This window comes from Haliotis rubra, unplaced genomic scaffold (assembly GCF_003918875.1).
Source record: "Haliotis rubra isolate DU_JTF1 unplaced genomic scaffold, ASM391887v1 Scf148, whole genome shotgun sequence".
Classification (NCBI taxonomy): domain Eukaryota; kingdom Metazoa; phylum Mollusca; class Gastropoda; order Lepetellida; family Haliotidae; genus Haliotis; species Haliotis rubra.
Window position 1 is genome coordinate 264997 of NW_025765425.1, and position 22081 is coordinate 287077.

General features: G+C 40.0%; 2 protein-coding genes across 4 annotated transcripts in view; one reads left to right on the forward strand and one right to left on the reverse strand.

Annotated features, from left to right (window-relative positions):
- The window catches only part of LOC124269832 (band 7 protein AGAP004871-like), a 114275-nt gene extending 96659 nt beyond the window's left edge, over nucleotides 1–17616 (reverse strand). The window contains exon 1 of the mRNA XM_046704870.1: nucleotides 17381–17616. Coding sequence (XP_046560826.1) covers nucleotides 17381–17567 — 187 coding nt within the window. The 5' untranslated portion in view covers nucleotides 17568–17616. The remainder of the gene's footprint in view (nucleotides 1–17380) is intronic.
- A 392-nt stretch (nucleotides 17617–18008) lies between these two features.
- Nucleotides 18009–22081, forward strand: part of LOC124269829 (band 7 protein AGAP004871-like) — an 86505-nt gene continuing 82432 nt past the window's right edge. For 2 of the 3 annotated variants that reach the window (XM_046704867.1, XM_046704868.1), the window contains exon 1: nucleotides 18010–18330. In XM_046704867.1, the coding sequence (XP_046560823.1) occupies nucleotides 18282–18330 (49 nt within the window). In that variant the 5' untranslated portion in view covers nucleotides 18010–18281. Of the gene's footprint in view, nucleotides 18331–22081 lie in introns of all 3 variants that reach the window. The other variant, XM_046704866.1, reaches the window with a different exon arrangement.

The following is a 22081-nucleotide window of genomic DNA, read 5'->3' on the forward strand; positions in this document are numbered from 1 at the left end:
CGTGAGTGAGTGAGTTTAGTTTTATGCCGCTTTTAGCAATATTCCAGCAATACCACGGTGGGGCACCAGAAATGGGCTTCACACATTCCACCCATGTGGTAACATACCCGGACCTTCGACGAGCGAATGTTTTAACCACTAGCCTACCCTACCGCACATGCACGTGGAGAGGACGGTTGGTGTTCAATCCCTGTTAGACATTAGTTCGTTTTGAGCAAATAGACACTGTAAGGTCCTGAACACCCCGCGTGTATATACGGTATCTTTGGTCAGAGAATCTCTGGTTAGTTTCAAGGAGTTGTTTATTAGACGCCTCAACCTGTTCAGCGGAACGCCTCTGATATCACGGCTCTCCACGAGCTTATCCGAACATTCCCAGACCCACCTGTGATTACACCTCGGCTAAATTTGGTCCGCCTCTTCCAACAAGGTCAAGGCTTCCACACATCGAACACACTCTTGTTTAAAAGCGCCATCGTTTATCACTGACACCTACCGTAGTTACTATGTTGAAATAATTTTATTCAAAGAAGATTCCATTTCCATATACATCGGTATATGGTCCCTGTTTCGAAATATGTTACTACACGTATTGTTTGCTATCTGGTTCATGTAAGCAATGAACAATATTCCAGAAATATGATGATAGTCTTTGAACATTCGAGTCTGGGCCAGACAATCTGGTGACATCCGGATATGGTGACAATGAAGTCAACGATCTTCATCACCTGACCCCGAGACGACACCTTCGACAAGCATTGAGTGAGTGAGAGAGTGAGTGAGTTCAGGTTTACGCCGCACTCAGCAATATTCCAGCTACATTGAGGCAGTCTGTAAATCATCGAGTCTGGACCAGACAATCCTGTGATCAACAACATAAGCATCGATCCACACAATAAGAATACGATGACGTGTCAACCAAGTCAGTGAGCCTGACCACCCGATCCCGTTAGTCGCCTCTTTCGGCAAGCATGGGTTACTGAAGATCAATTTTACCCGGATCTTCACGAGTCACGACAAGCATTAGTTCCTTGAGACAACTTTCAACAAATGCAAAGGTTAATCTAGAAATTTACGAGAACATTTGGTACAAATCAAATTAGGGAATGGCGTCGGACATCAGTTTGGTCACTGATGTGCCAAATTTGGACATGTCCTGCACATATTAACCTTTAAAGTTCATGAAAGCTTTACTGAGACCTTGGATGCCGTAGTCTTGTAAGCAAGAATTGTACAACGTTCTTTGACTGACTGACTGAGTTTGGTTTTACGCCGCTTTTAGCAATATTCCAGCAACATCTCGGCGGGGGACACCAGAAATGGGCTTCACACATTGTGCCCATGTGGGGATTCGAACCCGGGTCTTCGGCGTGACGAGCCAACGCTTTAACCATTAGGCTACCCCACCGCCCCGTACGTTCTTTGAAGTCTTGGTAAAAGGTGTATGTGCCTCATGGTATGTGTAGTTTTATATATGGTAGTGTGATTTGATGTTTAGCAGTGCTGTAATAGTATTGTTTTTTTTCAGTTTATTTTCAGAGTAGAAGTTTACAACACTGTATCTTTGCAATAGTTAGTTGTCAAGAGTGAGTGAGTATACTTTTACTCCGCTTTAGCAATGATCCAGCCATATCACGGCGGAGGACACAAGAAATGGGCTTCACACATTGTACCCATGTGGGGAATCGAACCCGGGTCTTTAGCGTGACGAACGGACGCTTTAACCACTAGGTTATTACAAGTTGTCAGGAATATATTACCGTCTGACGTAAGCAAGGGTGAACAAATTTAGAGTCAAGGAAGGTTTGGAACCTTCTAAATCAGTATCGACTTATTCAGCATACCAAGGACATTAACGTTAAATCAAGACGAGAGGCTCTGTAAACATGATATTTTCACCCATGATATGCTCCCTAGGCCTATGTTGCTTGACCAATGTTGCTATGGGGAATATTACCACAGACGTTATTGCTATTATCGCCCTTTTGTGTTCAATATTGCCATTGTAATTGGATCCTACCGGTGAGCTGTGCACCTCCACTCTATTGTGTAATGCCATTGCTACTTTGCAGCAAATTCTACTGATTTGTATACCTTGTTAATTTTACCATACAATTGTTAATTTACAATACTTCTGTTTTGTTTACTGTACCACAGTGAATTATAGTACATATAGATTTCTGGGTTTCAGTTTGGAAATCGTAGCTTAACAGTGTGTCCTTATTTGACACTGTACTTTTTTTTCACTGAAATTGATTCCTGTAACGAAACTAATTGTGTTTGCGCCTAAAACACCGAAAACGTTGAGGAGCAGTTGGTAGTGTGAGTACATATGTTATTATCTGTATAATTTATGAGTGAGTGAGTTGGGTTTAGCAATATTCCAGCAATATCACGGCGGGGGACACCAGAAATGGGCTTCACACGTTGTCGCCATGTGGGGAATCGAACCCGGGTCTTGGGCGTGACGAGCGAACGCTTTAACCACTAGGCTACCCCACCGCCCCCTATAGTTTGTACACCTCAAGACCGAAGAGTAGATGAACTTTGTTTCACAGACCCTACAGAATAAATTTAATTGGGGTTTTACTCATTACTCTTGTTGATTTGGTAAGATTCGGCTCTTGGAAAATTAAGAATTGTTTCTCGTCCATTTGGATTTGCTTTGCTCATAAATAACATTTTTCAATTACAATATTTCTGGGACTAAATGAAAGTCTAACGAACTTTCAGCTCGTACAAATCCAGCACACCCCATATAGTGACACATATGCCACTGTACGAACGAGACCTGCATGCGAGCCCGTTTCACAAAGCGATCGTAGCGCTAAGGTGATTGCAACTCCCATACTTAACATAGACTTACGACAGTCGTAGCGCTACGATCGCTTTGTGAAACGGGCCCCGGCTAGTCGCTCTTGAAGTTACGTTATCAGGCATTGATTGTCGCCACACCCAGCGTGTCCGCGAGAAATTTATCTTCTATATCTACGTGGCTTCTAAACAGAGGGTATACGGTGTTTCGTGGAAGTGTGAAAACAGCTCTTACACAATCCTACACCGTGTCAGGCAGCAATTTGTGGTGTTTCTTACACGTGTTATAGTACCAACGTGTATATTCCAGCAGCGCTCCTGTTGCCACCAGCAACAACACTGCAGAACTCGAGTGTCAGTGTCTTCCTGATCGTCTGTAGGTTAAAACATCATCATCGTCATCATCATCATAATCATAATGGATTATTATTAGTATTAGTAGCTTTTGTATGTTGGTTAACGCCGCACTCAGCAATGTTCCCGCTGTATGACGCCAATAAATATATGTACTTGAGTCCGGACCAGACAACCCAGTGATCAACAGCATGAGCATCGATCTACGCATATTTGGGATATGATAACATGTGCCAACCAAGTCAGCGAGCCTTACCTTCCCGTTAGTCGCCTATTACGACACGCACGGGTTGCAGAAGACCTATTCTAACCCGGATCTTCATGGGTCTTATAAGTAGTGAGGTGAGGTGAAATTGGGTTTAACGTCGTGCTTGAGAATATTTCGCTCATATGACGACGTGCATCCGTGTGTATGTGTAGGTGCGGCTGCTTGTACTAGCCCAGACTTAAGCTGGTTTTATAGTGCTAGCCCACTGAGATACCATGCCGCAGTGAAGCATGAACACCCCACTCAGACACATTATACTGACTCCGAGCCGACCAGTCCTTGTTGTACCCATTAATGCCGAGCGCCAGGCAGGGACCAACAAGTACATTTAACGTATTTTGGTATGACGCGGTCGGGGATCGAACCCGCGACCTTCCGCTCTCCGGGCGGACGCTCTAACCACTACACCACGGAGGCGGTCCATAAGTAGTAGTAGTAGTAGTAGTAGTAGTAGTAGTAGTAGTAGTAGTAGTAGTAGTAGTAGTAGTAGTAGTAGTAGTAGTAGTAGTAGGAGGAGGAGGAGGAAGGAGGAGCGTATCAGGTAGCGTGGCATGTACGCATGTTTTAGCTGCACGGGGTCTTTACATTAATCAAAGTAAGTTATCTCATGTTATCACTCAGCTAAGGGTTATCAAACAGTCACTCCAGAGACCTCTCACTACCTAAAAAACAATGATAACACGCGGAGGGAGAGTGTCATAACGTGCGTCTGATTATTATAATTCGAGTCATATGCATCAACCAGGGTTGTCCAGTTGAAGCCAACGTTAACCAGTGTTAACAAGACATGAAGACATAATCTAGGGGTGGGTGGGGGTCTTTAAACCGAGCAAAACCTGCACAAATCCATTAAGCCTAATTAACAAGCACACCTTACATCAAATGTGCAAGCTGATTTCTGTATACACGTGTGCAAAAAGTAACTTAACCCCATGATACCGAGTTGTTTTTCTGACGCACATGTTCATAAGATCTATATGTCCCTCTGGCATCCAGAGGGTTAAGTATTCTCAAGGTACTGCCGAGGACATGCGTAAATAGAGAAATGAGTAGAATGGATTACGTAAGTGGTTCTACTGTTCTATTTTTCTCGAGATTGACAGAAACCAGAACGATTAGTACAGTTATTGCCTGAGCAATCTTGCTCTTACGTAAGACAGATCGTCATGCAAGGCTATGTTCATTTGTAAACGAATCAGTATTCGTAGTTGATATTACCATTCCACCTTTTTAAGCCGTTTCAAGATGGCGATCTGTTCAGAACAGTACACTACAGGATAGAGCTTTATGTTAGAAGTCGTTACAGTCTAAGTAAACATAGTTTCAGTATTATTTGTCACATTGTAATGACCGAATTATACTGGAAGTCGTTACAACGCGATCTTGTTGGTACAAAACAGAATAACATATATCTTTAATGGATGACTAGATTAGAGGTAATCTCCCATAACATGCATATGATGTTGGTCGGAGATTCAGTTTGTTGGTTGTACAAACCCCCGATAAAACTAATATATTTCCAGGTCTCCACGAATTCTACGCAACCATGTTTGAATACGTTACATTTTTGGGACAAAGCCTTCATTGTGGTTTTTCTATTCAATGTATTTGAAACGACAAGGACATTTACTCGACGAACATAAAAGTGAGAAGCCAAATGATAATCAGAGTTTCCTTAGTTCTTCTCAGGAATGTATTTCAATATTTGAAACATAATTTACCTGGGCGGATATTAGAAAACATGGCTACCTTTAGCGACACAAACCTTACAAATACGTCACAATACATTATGACGTAATTTGTGAGGTTTTGTTACCCCAAACACTGGCGAAACAATGTCCTGTTGCTGGGGTATCGAGCATGAGGCAGTGCTCCTCATAATGTTCTGCCGCTTCTATATGCATACAATATATATACAATACATATATAATACTGTCAATATACTTAGTTTTAGTTGGTTATAGTAATGGAACTGCTTTTGTTCACAACTGAATAAGAAAATGAAATGATGTTTTACAGATGACGTCACTTTGAGGATTGTAATCGAAGGTTTCAGCATGTATGGCCAGGAGCCAGGAGCTGAAAATTGACATTTTGGTACCACTCAGAGGGACCAAAAGTTTTAGTGTTTTTTATATCCCTTTATGTCTCTCAATATAAAAAAGTATGATGGCCATGTCGGTTTGGTAGCTCAAACTCAGAACGGGGCTAAATCCAAGATGGCCGCCAAAAAATCCCAACATTTTCAAAAAACGTCAATTCCAAACTTTTCTCATGAGAAACGTTCAGCAAATAGGTTGGAAATGTAAAAAAAGAGGTAAAATGGTGCTAATGTGATAAAAAGTATGTAATTAATATTAAGTTTTGTTTAATTAATACTTTTAAATCATATTTTTTCCTGATTTTTAAGAGTCGAAATTGTAAGCTCAAAGAACATTTTCGAAAACTCATCATTTCATTTATTCTGAAGACAGCTCTTTAACTTCAAATAGTGAGAGCAGCTTCAAGTTCCTTAAATTGGTTTGTGATAGTCAATGTTCCGCATCACCAGTTTTGATTGACTCACTTCAAGCATTCACAAGACGCCTGTATGCCTCAAGTTCTTAAATAAGGGGTGTCAATCAATTGCGCTACCACTTGCTTGAAGTGAGAAAAGGGGCAATTGAATCAGGACAATAGCCACCCTGCTTTGATTGTCTATCTATGCACATCCTGAGAGCAAACTATCAAGCTGCAATATGGAACAACTGTCTGGAAGCTGAATATCCAACTTCACGGGCAACAGATGGTCATGGATGGGTGGAACAAAATGGTCACATGGAGATTTGCTGGATGACAGGACCTCTTGTTCCAGATGCTGTTCTTGAGTTCATTTCTTGCAAGTGCACAACAGTCTGTAAACTGCCAAGTTGACAATGCCTTACCGATGGACTCAAATGCACTGTGACATGTCGGAACCAGACTTGTGACAACATGGTATGCGAGGACCATCACATGCCGAAGAGTGACACTGATGATGAAGCTGACGTTTTTATGATGCGGAACACTGACTATCACAAACCAATTTAAGGAACTTGAATGTGGTCTCACTTTTTGAAGTTAAAGAGCTGTCTTCAGAATAAATGAAATGATGAGTTTTCGAAAATGTTCTTTGAGCTTACAATTTCGACTCTTAAAATCAGGAAAAAATGTAATTAAAGGTATCAAATAACGCAACTTGATATTAATTAAATCCTTTTAATCATGTCAGCACTATCTGTACCTCCCTATTTTCATTTCCAACCTATTTGCTAAACTTTACTCACAATTAAAGCTTGGAATTGACGTTTCTTGAAAATGTTGGGGTCTTGTGGTGGCCATCTTGGATTTAGCCTCGTTCTGAGTTTGAGCTACCAAACCGACATGGCCATCATACTTTTTATATGTAGAGACCATAACAACTTCAAGAAACATAAAAGTGTTTGGTCCCTCTGAGAGGTACCGAAAAATAGTCTGGCTCATGGCCTAATTCTGTTCCGGTATAATGACAGGAAGTAGTAACTATTCGCTTCTTTCCGTGACCAACAAGAACTAATCGTGTCATTCCGGCTAACCGGATGGCTACTCGTATCCCTCATGGGCATGGGCCTGGTACCCCTGGGCCTTGTCTAAGCGCAAACGGGCACGGAGATGTAAATCGTCTTGGGTTATTTCCAAGGAAAGATAACTCTGAATTTCCAAACATGGCTATTCCGAGAAAATGCCAGTTAATTTATTATATAACACGAAAGTCACTTTAAGTAAGTTTCTTATGCCGTTAACAAATATCAGTAACAAGATAATCTAATAACCACGGAAATAATAATGAAAATCGATAATCGAAAAGAAACTCTTTGACTTCATTTCACATTTTACTACGCGCGATGCCACGAGTAGTTACGAATGTACGAGCACGTCCAATCAGACGTTTCCTAATAGTGCTGAAGTGTACCCTCGACTGGACCAGATCACCTACACAAACTGAGACGTTGGGGATTTTATGGACTGGACGGAGCTGAACACAACAGGGCTGAGTCCAAATGGGGTTAAACGACGTGTTTGTATGTGTGTGTGCGTGTGCGTTTGCGTGTGCGTGTGTGACAATAAGATCCTGGATCCCGACCCACAAAGCATTCGTAACGTTACGACCTGGCGTAATTCTACAATTTACCATTGGCGTACGAACGTCTTTGAATGTTGGCCAATTTCCGGGTGTTATTGAGTATTTGAAGCACCGAAATATTTTATTTGAAACCTCCGGCTAACGCCGTCGGTTCCAAATGAATTCCCGTGCTTCAAATACTCAATAACACCCGGAAATTGGCCAACACATGATGTTTATCTCCTAAGTGACGTCACATTAACCGGTATGACGTCACGATGTCCGTACTGGACGACCAGCCGACATGTATGAGTTGTTCACAAGCAAGCGTCTGGCCAATGTAGCTGAATTCTTTATGATAATTTAATTCTAATTTACCATTCTTCTGTACCTCACTTTTGAGGTATTGGTTAGAGATGACAGCATTTATGCGTAGACAACGAAATTGTTTAACAAACATTGATAAAATACCAGTTGAAACACCTAGATCACAAAGTAAGTAAGTGTTGTCAGTACACGCTGTGTGCCGACGACGTTGTGGATGTGCAGGACGGTGTTGCCAGGACACGCCCCGTCTCCCCGTGGACAAGGGTCGCTGTATTTGTGATCGTGTTAATTCTACGAAAGTTCCCCTCTTGCAATACACGCACCGCGCTCCTGAACACTTTACACTTCAGTGTCTAAATGTCATTCAAGATTGGTTTTCATTTCGGAGAGAGAAAATATTTACCGATACCTATGAAGGACATGTTAATCTAGTGGAGTTCTACATTCCATTAAAGGTCTGTGGCCTTACATAGGGTGGAGCCTGAACTGGAAACTTAGGACGTCATTTTAGCAAGTCTAACGTTTAGTCTCTACAATTAAATTGTTTTTCAAAGACATTCTAGGTTAAATTGTCTTAAGACACATAATAGAAGTAGCACTGAGAATCTCTGGATTTTGCAACTGACGCAACTTTGCAAAGTATTGTAGATTTGATTTTTAACTGACCAATGTGTGTCGAGACAATACAATTGACTAATCAGTTTGGAAGCGGAGCGCATAGAAAAAAACACACAAAATCTACAGATGTCGACGAGAACTGATGCATTTCATATTTAAGAAATACAGTTCGCTCTACCACCATGTATAGTGTAATAGAACACACTTTCGCCCTGAACTATTATAGTTAAAGTACGAGGACGCTTGCGGCAATATTTTTTTTCCGATTGTTCTAACCGCTAGGCATCTTAGAAAAAAATATATTTATCATCCAAAACTGTGTTCCACAGTAGATATCGCTTGTGTGAGATCAGACGATATCTCCTAGGAGATATCGTTTTGACAATAGATTTTGTACAATGCCCTGACAATGCTATGACGTCATGAACTTGTTGACGTCACAATGTTATGACATAGCTGCACTGCAGATATAATGGCAGCACTGTGTTCAGAGATGTACATTTTTCATTGAAAACTAATGAAGAGTGATTTTTGATGATAAATAGAATCTCACCCTCGTGTCTACTGATATCAAATATATCAACACTCGTTGATAAAAGTAAAAATATCCTCGGCAAGCCTCGGATATTTGTTACTGTATCAACTCGTGGTGATATATTTGATATCAAAAGACACTCGGGTGAGATTCTCTATTTATAAAAGCATTTACACAACGATTAAATATTAATTGTCTATAAACTCGGCCATGAAATCCATCTGCATCAGTTATGTGTTGTTACTATGCCACTTATAAAAGTTCCATGTGTACTGAACTCAGCTGAGGTGAATATATAGACATTTAGGGTGCCTAACACGTTTCTGACGTTCATCCTATGACTTATGTGAAAAAGGAAGATGTATAGATATTAAAATAGAACTTACATACAGTAAAAGATGTATTTAGCTTGTATGTCTAGCTTTTACAACGATAAGAAATAGAAACTCCAAACAAAATTATTATATCTGTCCAAACATTAAAAAATGTATCTCCAATAAGCAGTACAAATCCAATACGCTGCAGAATCTGTCAATGTTTTTCTATATCACACTTTAGTGAATCTGTAACTGTTATATTTATGTGTTTGCTATACTGTAGACCCGTGGCGTCTTCCTCTTCTTGATTACCGAAAATAACTGAATAAAAAATAAATGGATAAAAAATGAAAAGACATTCCGGTGAGATCATTCTTATACACTGTTCAGGTTACTGACAATTCTGTGCAAAAGTACATAGCGGTTTCAGCGGCAGAAGCATTGGTGATGCCATTTGATTGTGATGTCATGGTAACCGATGACATCACAATGGTCTCCAAAACAATACCATGGAAATCGATGCGATGCATCCAAGAGCGGTCATTCGCTCTCATCCAAGTAGTATCTCTGGGGTCAGTTTTGGATGATAAATACAGATCAAGCGGCCTATTAATCGACCCACAGTCGTCAATGGTGGAACACAGTGCCGCAGTCACAACCATTAATGTGTTACTGAGAACTCCATTGTGATTGTGCACAACAAAAACAATTAATCACTGATACTTCGGACAAATCTATCAGACTCACGCACTGTTGAAATGAATACCTGGCATATATTCAGGGACTATCACGGTGGGAGTACCGTAATTTGTCGTCATTCGTTCAACGAACTCATTAATGTGACACGGGCATTGTCTTTCCTAGAACCAAACACCTGACACACACATTTGAGCAGATGCGTGAAAATGGGCTTCATTGGTACATGTAACACTGTCCAATATGTCGGAAAGCTCACTCCGGTGCTCGTGTACGCGTATTTTCTAACCACATGAAATATCCTTGCTTCACTGACCACGCTTCAGAGTGATCATGTATACCTTTGATCACTACTGTGATATTTTTGTTATTGAATTAAAAAAAACTTTCCGTGAATTAGATTTTTAAAAATAACACATGAAATTGCGCTGTGAATGATGATTTACTGTGATATCACAGAACAGAGAATTACCTGCACATCTGGCATACGTCGTTCCGGCACATCCAGACAGTTAATATATTTTGAAATTCTAGACTGATCATAGTAAAGCTGAGATAACGTCATATCAAGAAATTATTTAGCTATTTCTTTAAAATTTGATATAATTAATTTAAAAATTCATCACAAAAATATATACAAAAATAAATTCATATTTCATTTCTCAGTAATGCACAGTTTCTGATTACGTGAACTGTTATTATTCATTTATACATAATGCATTTACAGAGAATCACAGTCAAATGACAAAGAGCATCTATTATAAAATCGGAAAAGAAACAAATAACAAATCTAATCCAGTACACGATTTTAATTAAAGATTGTTCAGATATGAGAGGAATTATTGCTGTCTATGAATTTAATTATTTAGCGTCGCGAGCGTCACCTGACTTGGTTCCCACTGTCAGCCATTAGCATCTGCCCTTTAGACAGAGGGGTAGCACCGCACGTAACACCTGTACAGTTGTGTGAGTGTGCCAACACTCTCCTGTGAATTCCGTGTACTATCTATCTTTCCACACTGAGTCTCGTTTGATCGTCCCTGAATCCCCAATACTACTACACAAGTTTCAAAAGCACATGTCAGAATTCACAGCCGTCATATTGCTGGAATATTGCTTAAAGCGGAATAAAACTCATTCACTCCATACTCACAGATGAAGACCAATAGAGCACATTCGTAAGTCAAAGAGTTAACGCAATTGAAGTTAAATTACTGAAAAATATTATGAAATGTACGTGCGGCAGTATTATTTAATATTTTGCGTACAAAACTGGATGTAATCTCCGTCCTGCGTACCACATTGTTGGGTACCCCAATACCTGCATACCCTAGGGACAGGCGCACTTTATCCCGGGTACGAGAAGAGGGTAGGCAGTCTCAAGTGTTCAAGATTGTTTGTTTGTTTGTTTGTTTGTCTGTTTAACGCCGCGCACAGAAATATTCCAGCTGTATGGCGGCGGTCTGTAAATAATCGAGTTTGGACCAGACAATCCAGTGATCAACAAAAATCATGAGCATCGATCTACGCAATTTGGATATGATGACATGTGTCAACCAAGTCAGCGAGTCTGACCACCCAATACCGTTAGTCGCCTCTTACGACAAGTATGGGTTACTGAAGATCAATTCTAAACCGGATCTTCACGGGTCACGTGATTAAGTACGTCTGCTTATAACGTATACATTGTAGTGCCTGCTGCTCTGCAGGGTGCTGTTGTTCAAAACAACCTTAGCGCTAAGGCTACCTTAAGTCAGTGTTAAAGTATGGGAGTTACGGTCACCTTAGCGCTAAGATCGCTTTGTACAACGGCACCCAGGTCAAGACGACATAACAACAGGACTTCCACCTGTAGCTTTCCAAAGCTGCAGTCCTGTAGCGTGCAGTAAAACCTAAATCCGCTTGCTACGCTCCCGTTGAAGTCATCTAGATCTACAATGGCTTCACATGCGTTATTTAAAGCCTTCACCTAGCCATATTCCATCTACATAACGGCAGCCGAGTCTTGGCCTGGGTACTATTGTTTGTATCTTTCAAATATTCATGCACCAACAATGAAGCAACGCCCACAGGAGACCAATAAAGTCGGGAGAGTGGCAACATATTCAGGTTATTAAGCTCCAAACAATAACACAGCTTATGATCCGATTACAGAGCATTAAAAGATTGAAAATCACAAAATGTTCAGATAACACCATATTTGTCAGATTTTATTCAAAAGCCAGCACTTGCTATCGACCAATATCGGAGACTGGGACCCGCTGTATGATCGACATAAATATTAAACATCTTATTCTTAACTGCATTACTGAGGTACAACACTGCAGTGAGTACGACATTCTATAATATACTGATAGCGGAGTAGTCCCCCTTGTGTATTAATGATATAGCATAAGAGTGAATTGAGAGATGAGGTGAGGTGAAATTGGGTTTAACGTCGTGCTTGAGAATATTTCGCTCATATGACAACGTGCATGCGTGTGTATGTGCGGCTGCTTGTACTAGCCCAGGCTAAAGCTGGTTTTATAGTGCTAGCCCACTGAGATACCATGCCACAGTGAAGCATGAATACCCCACTCAGACACATTATACTGACTCCGAGCCGACCAGTCCTTGTTGTACCCATCAATGCCGAGCGTCAGGCAGGGACCAACAAGTACCAAAGGGACGTAACTCTGCATAGCGACTTGCGCCACTTTAGACAACTGGGTCATCCGTGACCTACACTATTTTATGTATGTATTATTGATGTAAACGGTATAATTGTATAATCGCCAGGAACATAGAAGGCTAGGTTCACTAACTGAACCCCGAGTCACATATTCACACAATGGCGTTTCGCTCAGTCCCATGAATAGTTCGCTGTGACACATCATCTCTTTACAAATACACGAACACAACGTGACTTCTGACGTCTTAGTTACATACTGCGTAAAACAAGTTACATCACGACTAAAGCATGAAGGTCAGCATCAACTGGGATGTACAAATGCTGGATCACGTATATTGCGAAATAACCCATTGTTGGCATTGCAAAATAATTGATATGATCTTCTGTAATCACGGTAAAACTGAATATGCATCACAGCTGTATTTGGCATGTTGTGTAGAGATAGCCTGTGTAAGTGCAGCTGTGTACGTCCGGAGACGGGTTATACAATACCGGGCAAAAGAAAGTCTACATCTTGGTTTGATGGTGGCTACAAATGAAACATACAACAAATGTCATACGCTTATCTTGTTTGGAATGTTTTCAGCCCATGACGTGTGCAATGTCGTGGGCAAATATAGCAAGAGACCATGAAACACAATATTCAAAAACAGTTTCTGAAAATGAACAGACAGTCTTCGCGCCATTCTGATACAGGTATTTAAAGACATAAGTACACAATGTCGTTAAGAAAGTGGTTAAATGTAACATATTTGGGATTACACTTTTTCTGTAAAGTACAGGTTCTCGTACATTTGGGATACGATCCTACAACCTGTGAATGAAGCACCTAACAGCCAGCATTCAAAGTGAGAGATTTAACCCACTCAGCCAGCGCTTTTACACTAAAAAGGAAGTCTGACGACTGGTTTTCAAAACGTGTTCGTTATTACATGATAACTTATTAAAGAAAGTCCTTCAAATGCATTCATCTCAGAGTTTAAATGTTATCTATCTTTCTTTCACTATCTATCTATCCATATACCTATCTATCTATATTTATCTACATATATCTATCTAGTCTATCTATGTCTGCCTGTCTGTCTATCTACTAGTATCTATCCATCTATGGCTCATTCTTTCTTTCCTTATTATCTATTGAGTCAGATGCAACATTGATGTGTTATGTGACCTGTGTTGATAACCGTATTGACGTTGCTCTCTGATTATCTCGACCCAATGTCAAGGACGCTGATCAGCGCTCAACATAAAAAAAAAAAAATATGGCGTTAGATGCTTTTTAAACAGTATCACAGACACATGCAGCGAATGAGCAGTTGGTTGACATATGTGTTGCTGCTTGCTTCCCCGGCACGAGTAGTGGTAATGAAAAGTCTGTTTCTGTTCAACGATTTCTTACTTTTACACGCATTACTGTTTACTTGCACCGTGACTGTGGAATAACTGCACTTGATGTAATCAAAACAAATCTATATTATGTAAACGCGCCGCGGTACTGTAGCTCACCCGGGTAGGTTGTCAACAGTCGCAGTAAGATTTTGTGTATAAAGACTGAAGAAAATCTATTATTGAAAATTTGAATAAATTATTATATCATCATAAAGAGAAACAACACATGTCCAAGTTAAGTTCTCACAGTCTGAAATTTGATAGCTTGGTAAATATATAAAACAAGGTCAACCGCATTACCTTAACATTTCCATAGTGGGTGAGCTGGGTTTTACGCTGCTTTTAGCAATATTCCAGCAATATCACGGCGGTAATATTTCAATAACAATACCATTCCATTACCGAGTAATTGCCACAGATACCTCTATCAGTATGGCTTGGGTGTAAATTTGATTCAATCCCCTTGAGCCAATTTGGGTGTTATCATTGGTCGGGGCCAGTTTGTAAGGTTTCAGCTTCATTGAGCCTGTGTTTTTTAGGCGAAGTTGGTGACAAAACACGACGGACAAACGTCCCAGGACATAAGCTTACTTGACTTTCAGTCAGGTGAGGTAAATATTCATAATACTGCATGTAAAGTCTAAGGTCGCGATCACATAGCCTGGTGGTCAGAGAGTTGGGTCCCCTCGACCTGGGTTCGATACTCCATGTACTTGTGTATGTGTGATGTCATTCTGGGTGTACCCTGGGTGTACCTTGTGGTGGGATTACTCCGTTACTACACTAACCCACCAGTCGCAGGCACAGTGGCATTGTGCCAATATAACTCTCCACAAACTGAACTGCTTGAATTATAAACACAGACCGATACAAGTATACTTGAGTAAATGCATGTAACAAGACGTAATTACTTAGAATCTTGACACTGGCTTAAAAGTTTTGGCGTTTGCTCGTTGCATAAAGCGCCGTGCACGTTTGGAGCACGATTTGCAATGGACAACACCTTTATAGACAATTTACATACAATTAGACGTTGTGTAAAGCATATTCGTGTCACAGCTGTTACACCATTTACGCAAGAAGCTCCAAAAAGACAAAATAGGGGCGTGGCAAGCTGCAGACTCACAGGTTACATGTATAAAAATATAACAACATAAAATCAAAAGCAATCAAAATAGAAACATATATAGCTCGTTCTGGGGGGTGGGTGGGGTTAATTGATTTTGTACATGACATGTGGGGGTGGGTGTCACTTATTTTGTACATTGATTTTTTTATATTTTATTTATTTATTTACTTTGTTTTATTTATATATTTATTTTTTGTGGAGGGGGGCATTCACATTGTACATGCTCCTCCATAAAAATCATCGCCCCCACCTAGCCATAAATTATGAACGGTCCCTAACGCGATGAGTGTGCATTCGCTTATAGTTTATAATGCTACATAGCAAAGTGTGACTCATAAACACGTGCACTTAGTCTTATATAGGCGGATCCAGTCAGTGTGTGTGTGTGAAAGTTTGTTAAATGACCATTGAAACTCGGGTGGAAATGAAGTGTGCAACCCCTCCCACCCCCCCTTTCTCAATAGTGTGCGCACGCACACACACACACGCGCGCACACACGCACGCACGCGCGCGCGCACACACACACACACCTGAAGAAGCTGTATCCGCCCCTGCTTAATATAGTCGGATACGTAAAATGTATCTCGGCAGATATTTCTGAAGGGGTTTTGTCGCTTTTACATACATTTTCAATATCAGAACCACTGATTAGGCTGATAGGCAGGGGTTTGAGATATTAACTTTACTCGTATCGAACCCGCCAGCAACAAAAGATGTTTATGGGAGATAACTCTCATCAACATAACGTAACGTCAGAAGGCGCTGATTCAAATTCAAAATGGCCCCGGTAGGACCCACTGGATATGGTAATGTATTGATGCGTGGAAGCATAAATTGTGCAAGCGTCCTCGTACTTTAACTTTGATAGTTCAGGGCAAAAGTGTACTTTATTACACTGCACTTATTATATTGTTATATTTGTAAACAATAAGTCTATTATAAAGATGCATTACATATTTCTTTTGTAAGAGTTCCGATGTTGTTGAAATGTTATTAGAGTAAACCAACTAAGGACGCTCAATCTATTATTCCTGTCATTTAGGGTATTGACTTTATCTTCTGTGAACATTAATATTTGCTTTCTGTCAGTACCATCCAATTATTTCTTATAAGCAAGTTTGCCTTTGTTTGAACATTGAAATTCTAATGGTAGGTGAAAAAAGAATTGATCAGAACTGTGAAACTGAAACATGTGCAGCTTGTGTAAGTTGTCAGTGCACACTGTTGGCTTTAGGATGCCTTTGTTGAGACCAATCATTTGGATCCTGTAAAACCTTCAGTACATGAAGGTCGTAATAGCTTACATAATAAATGAAGAATGGATGCCTAGGACAGTGTCTGGTACCATCTTCACAAATTTAATACCAAACAAGTATTTGTGAAAACGATAAAATCATGAAAATGGAAGAATAATTTGCAAATGTTCTCAGGAACATGTAGTCATTGGTGAACAAGGCACAACTCCCAAAGTTGGGATTATTTCCATTCATTTGCTCACCAGATATTAAGTAAAATCCATTTGAATATTGGTATGTGGTTAAGGATTATTTACATATATGGTGTGCTTGGAATATGCAATGATAATTGGGTACTTGCAAGTGGTAGCAGATTAACTTACAAATTCATTTATCCTAGAATGCATGACTGTCACTAATTAACATGCAATACAACTGATTGAATGATTGCACCTGGTTACATAGCTAGCCAACGGCAGTGCAAGTACACAGAATCAAAAAGATTGAAAGTGTTCAAACTAGGTGCATTTGGCAGTAACGACAAGCACTGCATGATAAATATTCTATATGAATTACGTACTAATTCTTCACACAGGTGAGTAAAAGCTATATCTGTTAATAGAAGAATTTTAAAAAAACAATCAAACAACGCAACAATTGATGACAAAATGTAAACCGTCTCACGAGAATCCCAAGCGATTAACTGAAACAAACACCTTACCACCCCTTTCCGTCACCTGTCAACTGACTTAATAAATTAATGAATCTAATATCAGCCTACAACCCCTAAGGTCACATTATTTCGCGCCCGGCCCCTGTCACCTGCACCCTGATTTGCTTCCAAGATAGCGGCCATGCTTACAACTGTAGTTAAGGCAGCTCGTAAATGATTATACAGTCTCTCACCTCCGATAACAAAGTCATCGCTCTTTGCAGATTTCGGTCTGGAACTCATTTCTATAGCATGGACTTGTGCCGACGATGACATAAGTTGTGCTGTATCGCTCTCGATGACGGTGTTCCTGTTCGGCGGGGATGTTGCGTCGCTAACGTTGCTGATGTCTTCGAGTTCAGGACTAACGCGGTTCGACATGAATGAAGTTTACTAAATGTGTGATGTACACACACCGGTCGATACAAAGCCGTGATGGTCTGCAGCCATACACTCCCATCTAGAATGGATTCGACCATTAATGTCAACCCAATAATCAGGAATCACCGAGCTGCTACTGCAAATAACCTGAGTGGATCGCTGCATTCGTAGACAGCGTTATATTTACTTTTCATACTCTACCCTGTTGTTAAACATTGTGATTGCGAAACATTGCCATATTTCTGCTATTGCACTCAGATAATCAAAACAGTATATTCGGTATTTGTACTTGCATATTTACACTTCCTTCCCAGACATTATGAGGTCATGTGACGTCATGTGGAAATATCCCATGCTAACTATATCTCAGGGTCACGTGCTTGTTATCGCCTCGTGACGTCAAAACGGGGGTCGTATCAACAGTTATTGATGCGTTTGTTGTGTTGATCAAACACAATTATCTCGTATTTGCGTCCATGTTTTGACTGCAATTTCCATTCCGGGCACAGCATTTGTCAGCCAGACTGCGTGCAGTAATCTCATGTCAGTGTGTGGCTAAGTTATCGAAATAGACACGGAATTTCACCGAGTGCATTGAGCAACAACTCGCGGGCTCACACACTCGTGACACAGTCGACTGTTCCATAAATTGTAAGCGACTCGTTTGAGAGCGGACATAGTATTTCTACAGTCTGTACACCCAAGAAGAAAATAATGGCTTCAAATAAAGGAGATGGAGGTTTTCAACGCGTCGGTCCTGACGGTAAGTCGTACTGACGAAACATTCACGAATCTGTTCATACTTTGATAGGCTTGGTTTGCAATGGATGAGTTTACAACCTGTAGCAGTGGATCAACATCGCTCAAGCTGGGCGTGACAAGCGAGCGCACCAGGTGAACAGAAACGAAATGTTCGTGTTATTTAGGGAGTATACATGCCAGGTTGATGATATGTAACAGAGCTAACACATCTTCAGATGTATTGCATATTGTCAAAATTGTTCTAGAGGAGTCTAACCTTTGAAACCGCGGCCTATATGACCCACAAAAGATACCAATACCTGCATGACAGCGTGACACGGGTATCGCCATATTTGAGCCGTGTCATCCGTACCCGTTTGTTTATCGCATGTAACATTGTCATGGAACTGCATGTGATCAGTAATGAAGACGGGATACTAAGCATGACTAGAATATTTTGTGTCAGTAAACTGCCACTCCGCATACGCTGTGTTTGAAGTGTCTTGACCAACGTAGTAAATGATAGAACACGCACCCTCCATCACCAAAACCAGTTTTCTCTTCAAAGTGTCATGTTTGGTATGTTCCCATTGTTCAAATTGAAAGGAGTTATATTTTGTTGATCAGTTCAGGCAATCGTTAAGTCAGAGAAGTGTAAATAAGTAGGGGAGAGGGCACAGGTATATTTATGTATAAGAATCTTTCTTGGCCTCACAGATTATGCAACACAACTTAAGTTGGAGATGAAACGCAATTCGTTTTTTATGCTTGAATGTAGGACAAATCCTTGCTAACTGAGTGAGTCATCTCTAAGCTATTAGGTGACATGTTAAGTCAAACAAGTTTCTCTAGAAAAGTCTTAGTGAAAGCTTAGTCGTTATTCAGTTATTTTTCTCAAACTATGATTGTAATCTAAGAGTACACACACAACTTGCATTTTGTGACATATCTCTATTTCCACAGGGGCTTGTACTACAAAAAACTGGCATCAAGGTATATACTGTCACTGACAGGGTCTTAACACTATATACCTTGATGCCAAGTTTTTGTAGTACAAGCCCCTGTGACCATTTCTTTAACTTGGCATGCAGCAATATTCCTTCATTTAACTGCTTTGAGTGGCATTTCAGAAGTTGGGAAGTACAATATTGAACAAACTTTATGGATAACAACTTCTTTTATTTTGTGAGTGTGACATTTTGATACAGATTCTTCTACCGTTGTCAAGCAGGAATGTGACAGCAATATTCCTGTCATGTGACAGTTTTTCTTATACCCCTTGGAGACAAGTGGTGTAAATAAGGGCTCCATCCATCCAATCTGAGAATGTTTTTTGGGAAAACATGATTGATGCTAAGATGATTTTTTTGCACACATCATTAAAATATAAAGTACATGCTGCTCTAGTTTTGAGCGCTACAACCATCCCTATAATGCTATGAATACAAGCAAGACTTAAATATGTAACTTATTAAGGGAAAAGCATGTTGAGGGAATTAGATTACCATCATGACATTATATATATCTTGTTTGTATTGATACACAGTTGGGCCCTTGTCCTACTGTTTTAAGGCATGCTACCCTGTATGCTAAAATGAGGGGCCTTGTGGTAAATTGTTTGCTCATCAAGCCAGGTTCGGGTTCGATTCCCCACATGGGTGGAATATGTAAAGCCCATTTCTGGTGCCCCCTGATGTGATATTGCTGGAATATTGCTAAAAGTGGCATAAAACCATACTCACTCACCTTTGAATGGGACACATTTTCTTGTAAATAGCTATTGTTGCAAGGGTGACATTATGCAGAGAATATTTAGGAATATTATGGTGTGTGTGGATCAAGTTTTAAAACCATTCTCGAGGTGTTGTACAGAGTTATCAACCATTTTTGCTCTCTGGCACATTATGCACATTGCCTCAAACGAACACAGGATGTTTCAGGAACTGCTGTAGATGATCACATTAGGTGATGACTGCATTATCAAGCTTGAAAACCACCATTGAGAATTAATATTTTACTGAGTTCGCATTAATATCTATTTTTCTAACGTCTATGATCAATATGTCCTTGTGAAACGTTTTTGGTATGATGTATAAATACTGAATTGATTCATTTTATATTCTGGTTAGAAAATTTTGATATGTTTTTGTGTCTCAAAGGGAAAAAGCCTAATGTTGAGAATGGGTATCAGTCTTTTCCCATCTGTACAAGTGCATTTTGGGTGTCCCACTCAAGGATATTGCTCTGGTATTTTGCTGGGTGGCTCGAGCTTTTCACAAAGCGATCATATTCCAGAGACTAACCAATAAGACTTTCAATATTTAGTTGTGAGACTTTTTATGAACATCAAGCAAGTGCCTTTTCCTATTCAGGAAGTTCCTTTTCTCTTCTCTGTGATTTCAAGACAACAATTTCAAATAAGTGTAGGATGTGTTGCCTGTGATAATATGACACATTTTATATTTTTTGCTCAATACATATTCTGCAAATTTAACATGTTTAAAAGTTTCTTTAGGACTGGGGGTCTATTACTACCACAAAGTTAAATATATGTCTTGGACATAGTAGGAAAGATAGGTAGGAGATATGGATGACGTTGTCTTATTAAGTGAGATATATACCTGCAGGGTCGGATACAGCTTTTTTAGAAAGGGGGGTGCATACTATTGAGAAATGGGAGGGTGCACGTCATTTTCACCGAGTTTCAATGGTCATTTAATAAACGTTCAGGACAAAAGGGGTGCACCCCTGCACCCCCCTTCTGGATCCGCCTATGACCTGGGTAATATATGATACTTTATGAGTTCCACAGCAAGAAATTCAACAAGGAAGCTCAGGCTCTTGATATTGATGTGTTTACGTAAAACTCTCGCAAGATGAACTTACCTTTATTACCTACAGAAACCTTTAATGATCATAATGATGGGCTGTAAGAAATTAAGAAGTGATTTGGGTACACAGTTTGCCAAAGGGCACCGAGGGAGTGTAAAGTTGCATACCTTTGCTGTTTAGGATCCAGAAAGGTTCACTCCCATTATTGTCCTTGATCTCTCAGAACGCAACTGTACTATTGCTCAGTGACTCAAGGCATCACCAGAGTTTTGTAGTCTACATTCAGTCTGTGACTTATCCACTAATCTGTTGACCAAATGTAGTGTAAAGTTTCGCCAATGACAACAGTTCATACCAGCACCAAATCTGAGATAAGTTCAGGCTGGTACAGATTGGTCAATATTTTGTAGAGGTGTGATGATACAGAAATTTCGCAATACGATACGTATCACGATATCTTGGAACGATACGATTCGATTCGATGCATATCACGATATGCTATCTTTAGTTATTTTCTTTTAAAAGTATATTTTGATAGCAAGTAACAGTGTAAATTTCGACATAACCGTCAATTTCTAGTGGAAATTCACTACTTTAAGGTCAACGATACATATCACGATATGAAACAAAGTATCGATATATTTATTGTCAGATAAAGTATCATGATTATCGATACTATGATATATCGTCACAGCTCTAATATTTTGGGCTCAAAGTTGACAGACTGTGATTAAACTGGAATAATATTCATGCTGCGTCCGGCTCTTCTCATTCACTATAATTGATGGAAGAAATAATTTGCTTGTCTGTAAACTTCAGTTTCATCCTTAGCCGTTTCAAGGTAACATGCCATATCTGTTTTATCTAATCAAGCTGGGCAAAGTGAAACACCTTGCCATGTTCCCTTCACCTGACTTGTTGGTTATGAGTAATAGGTCATC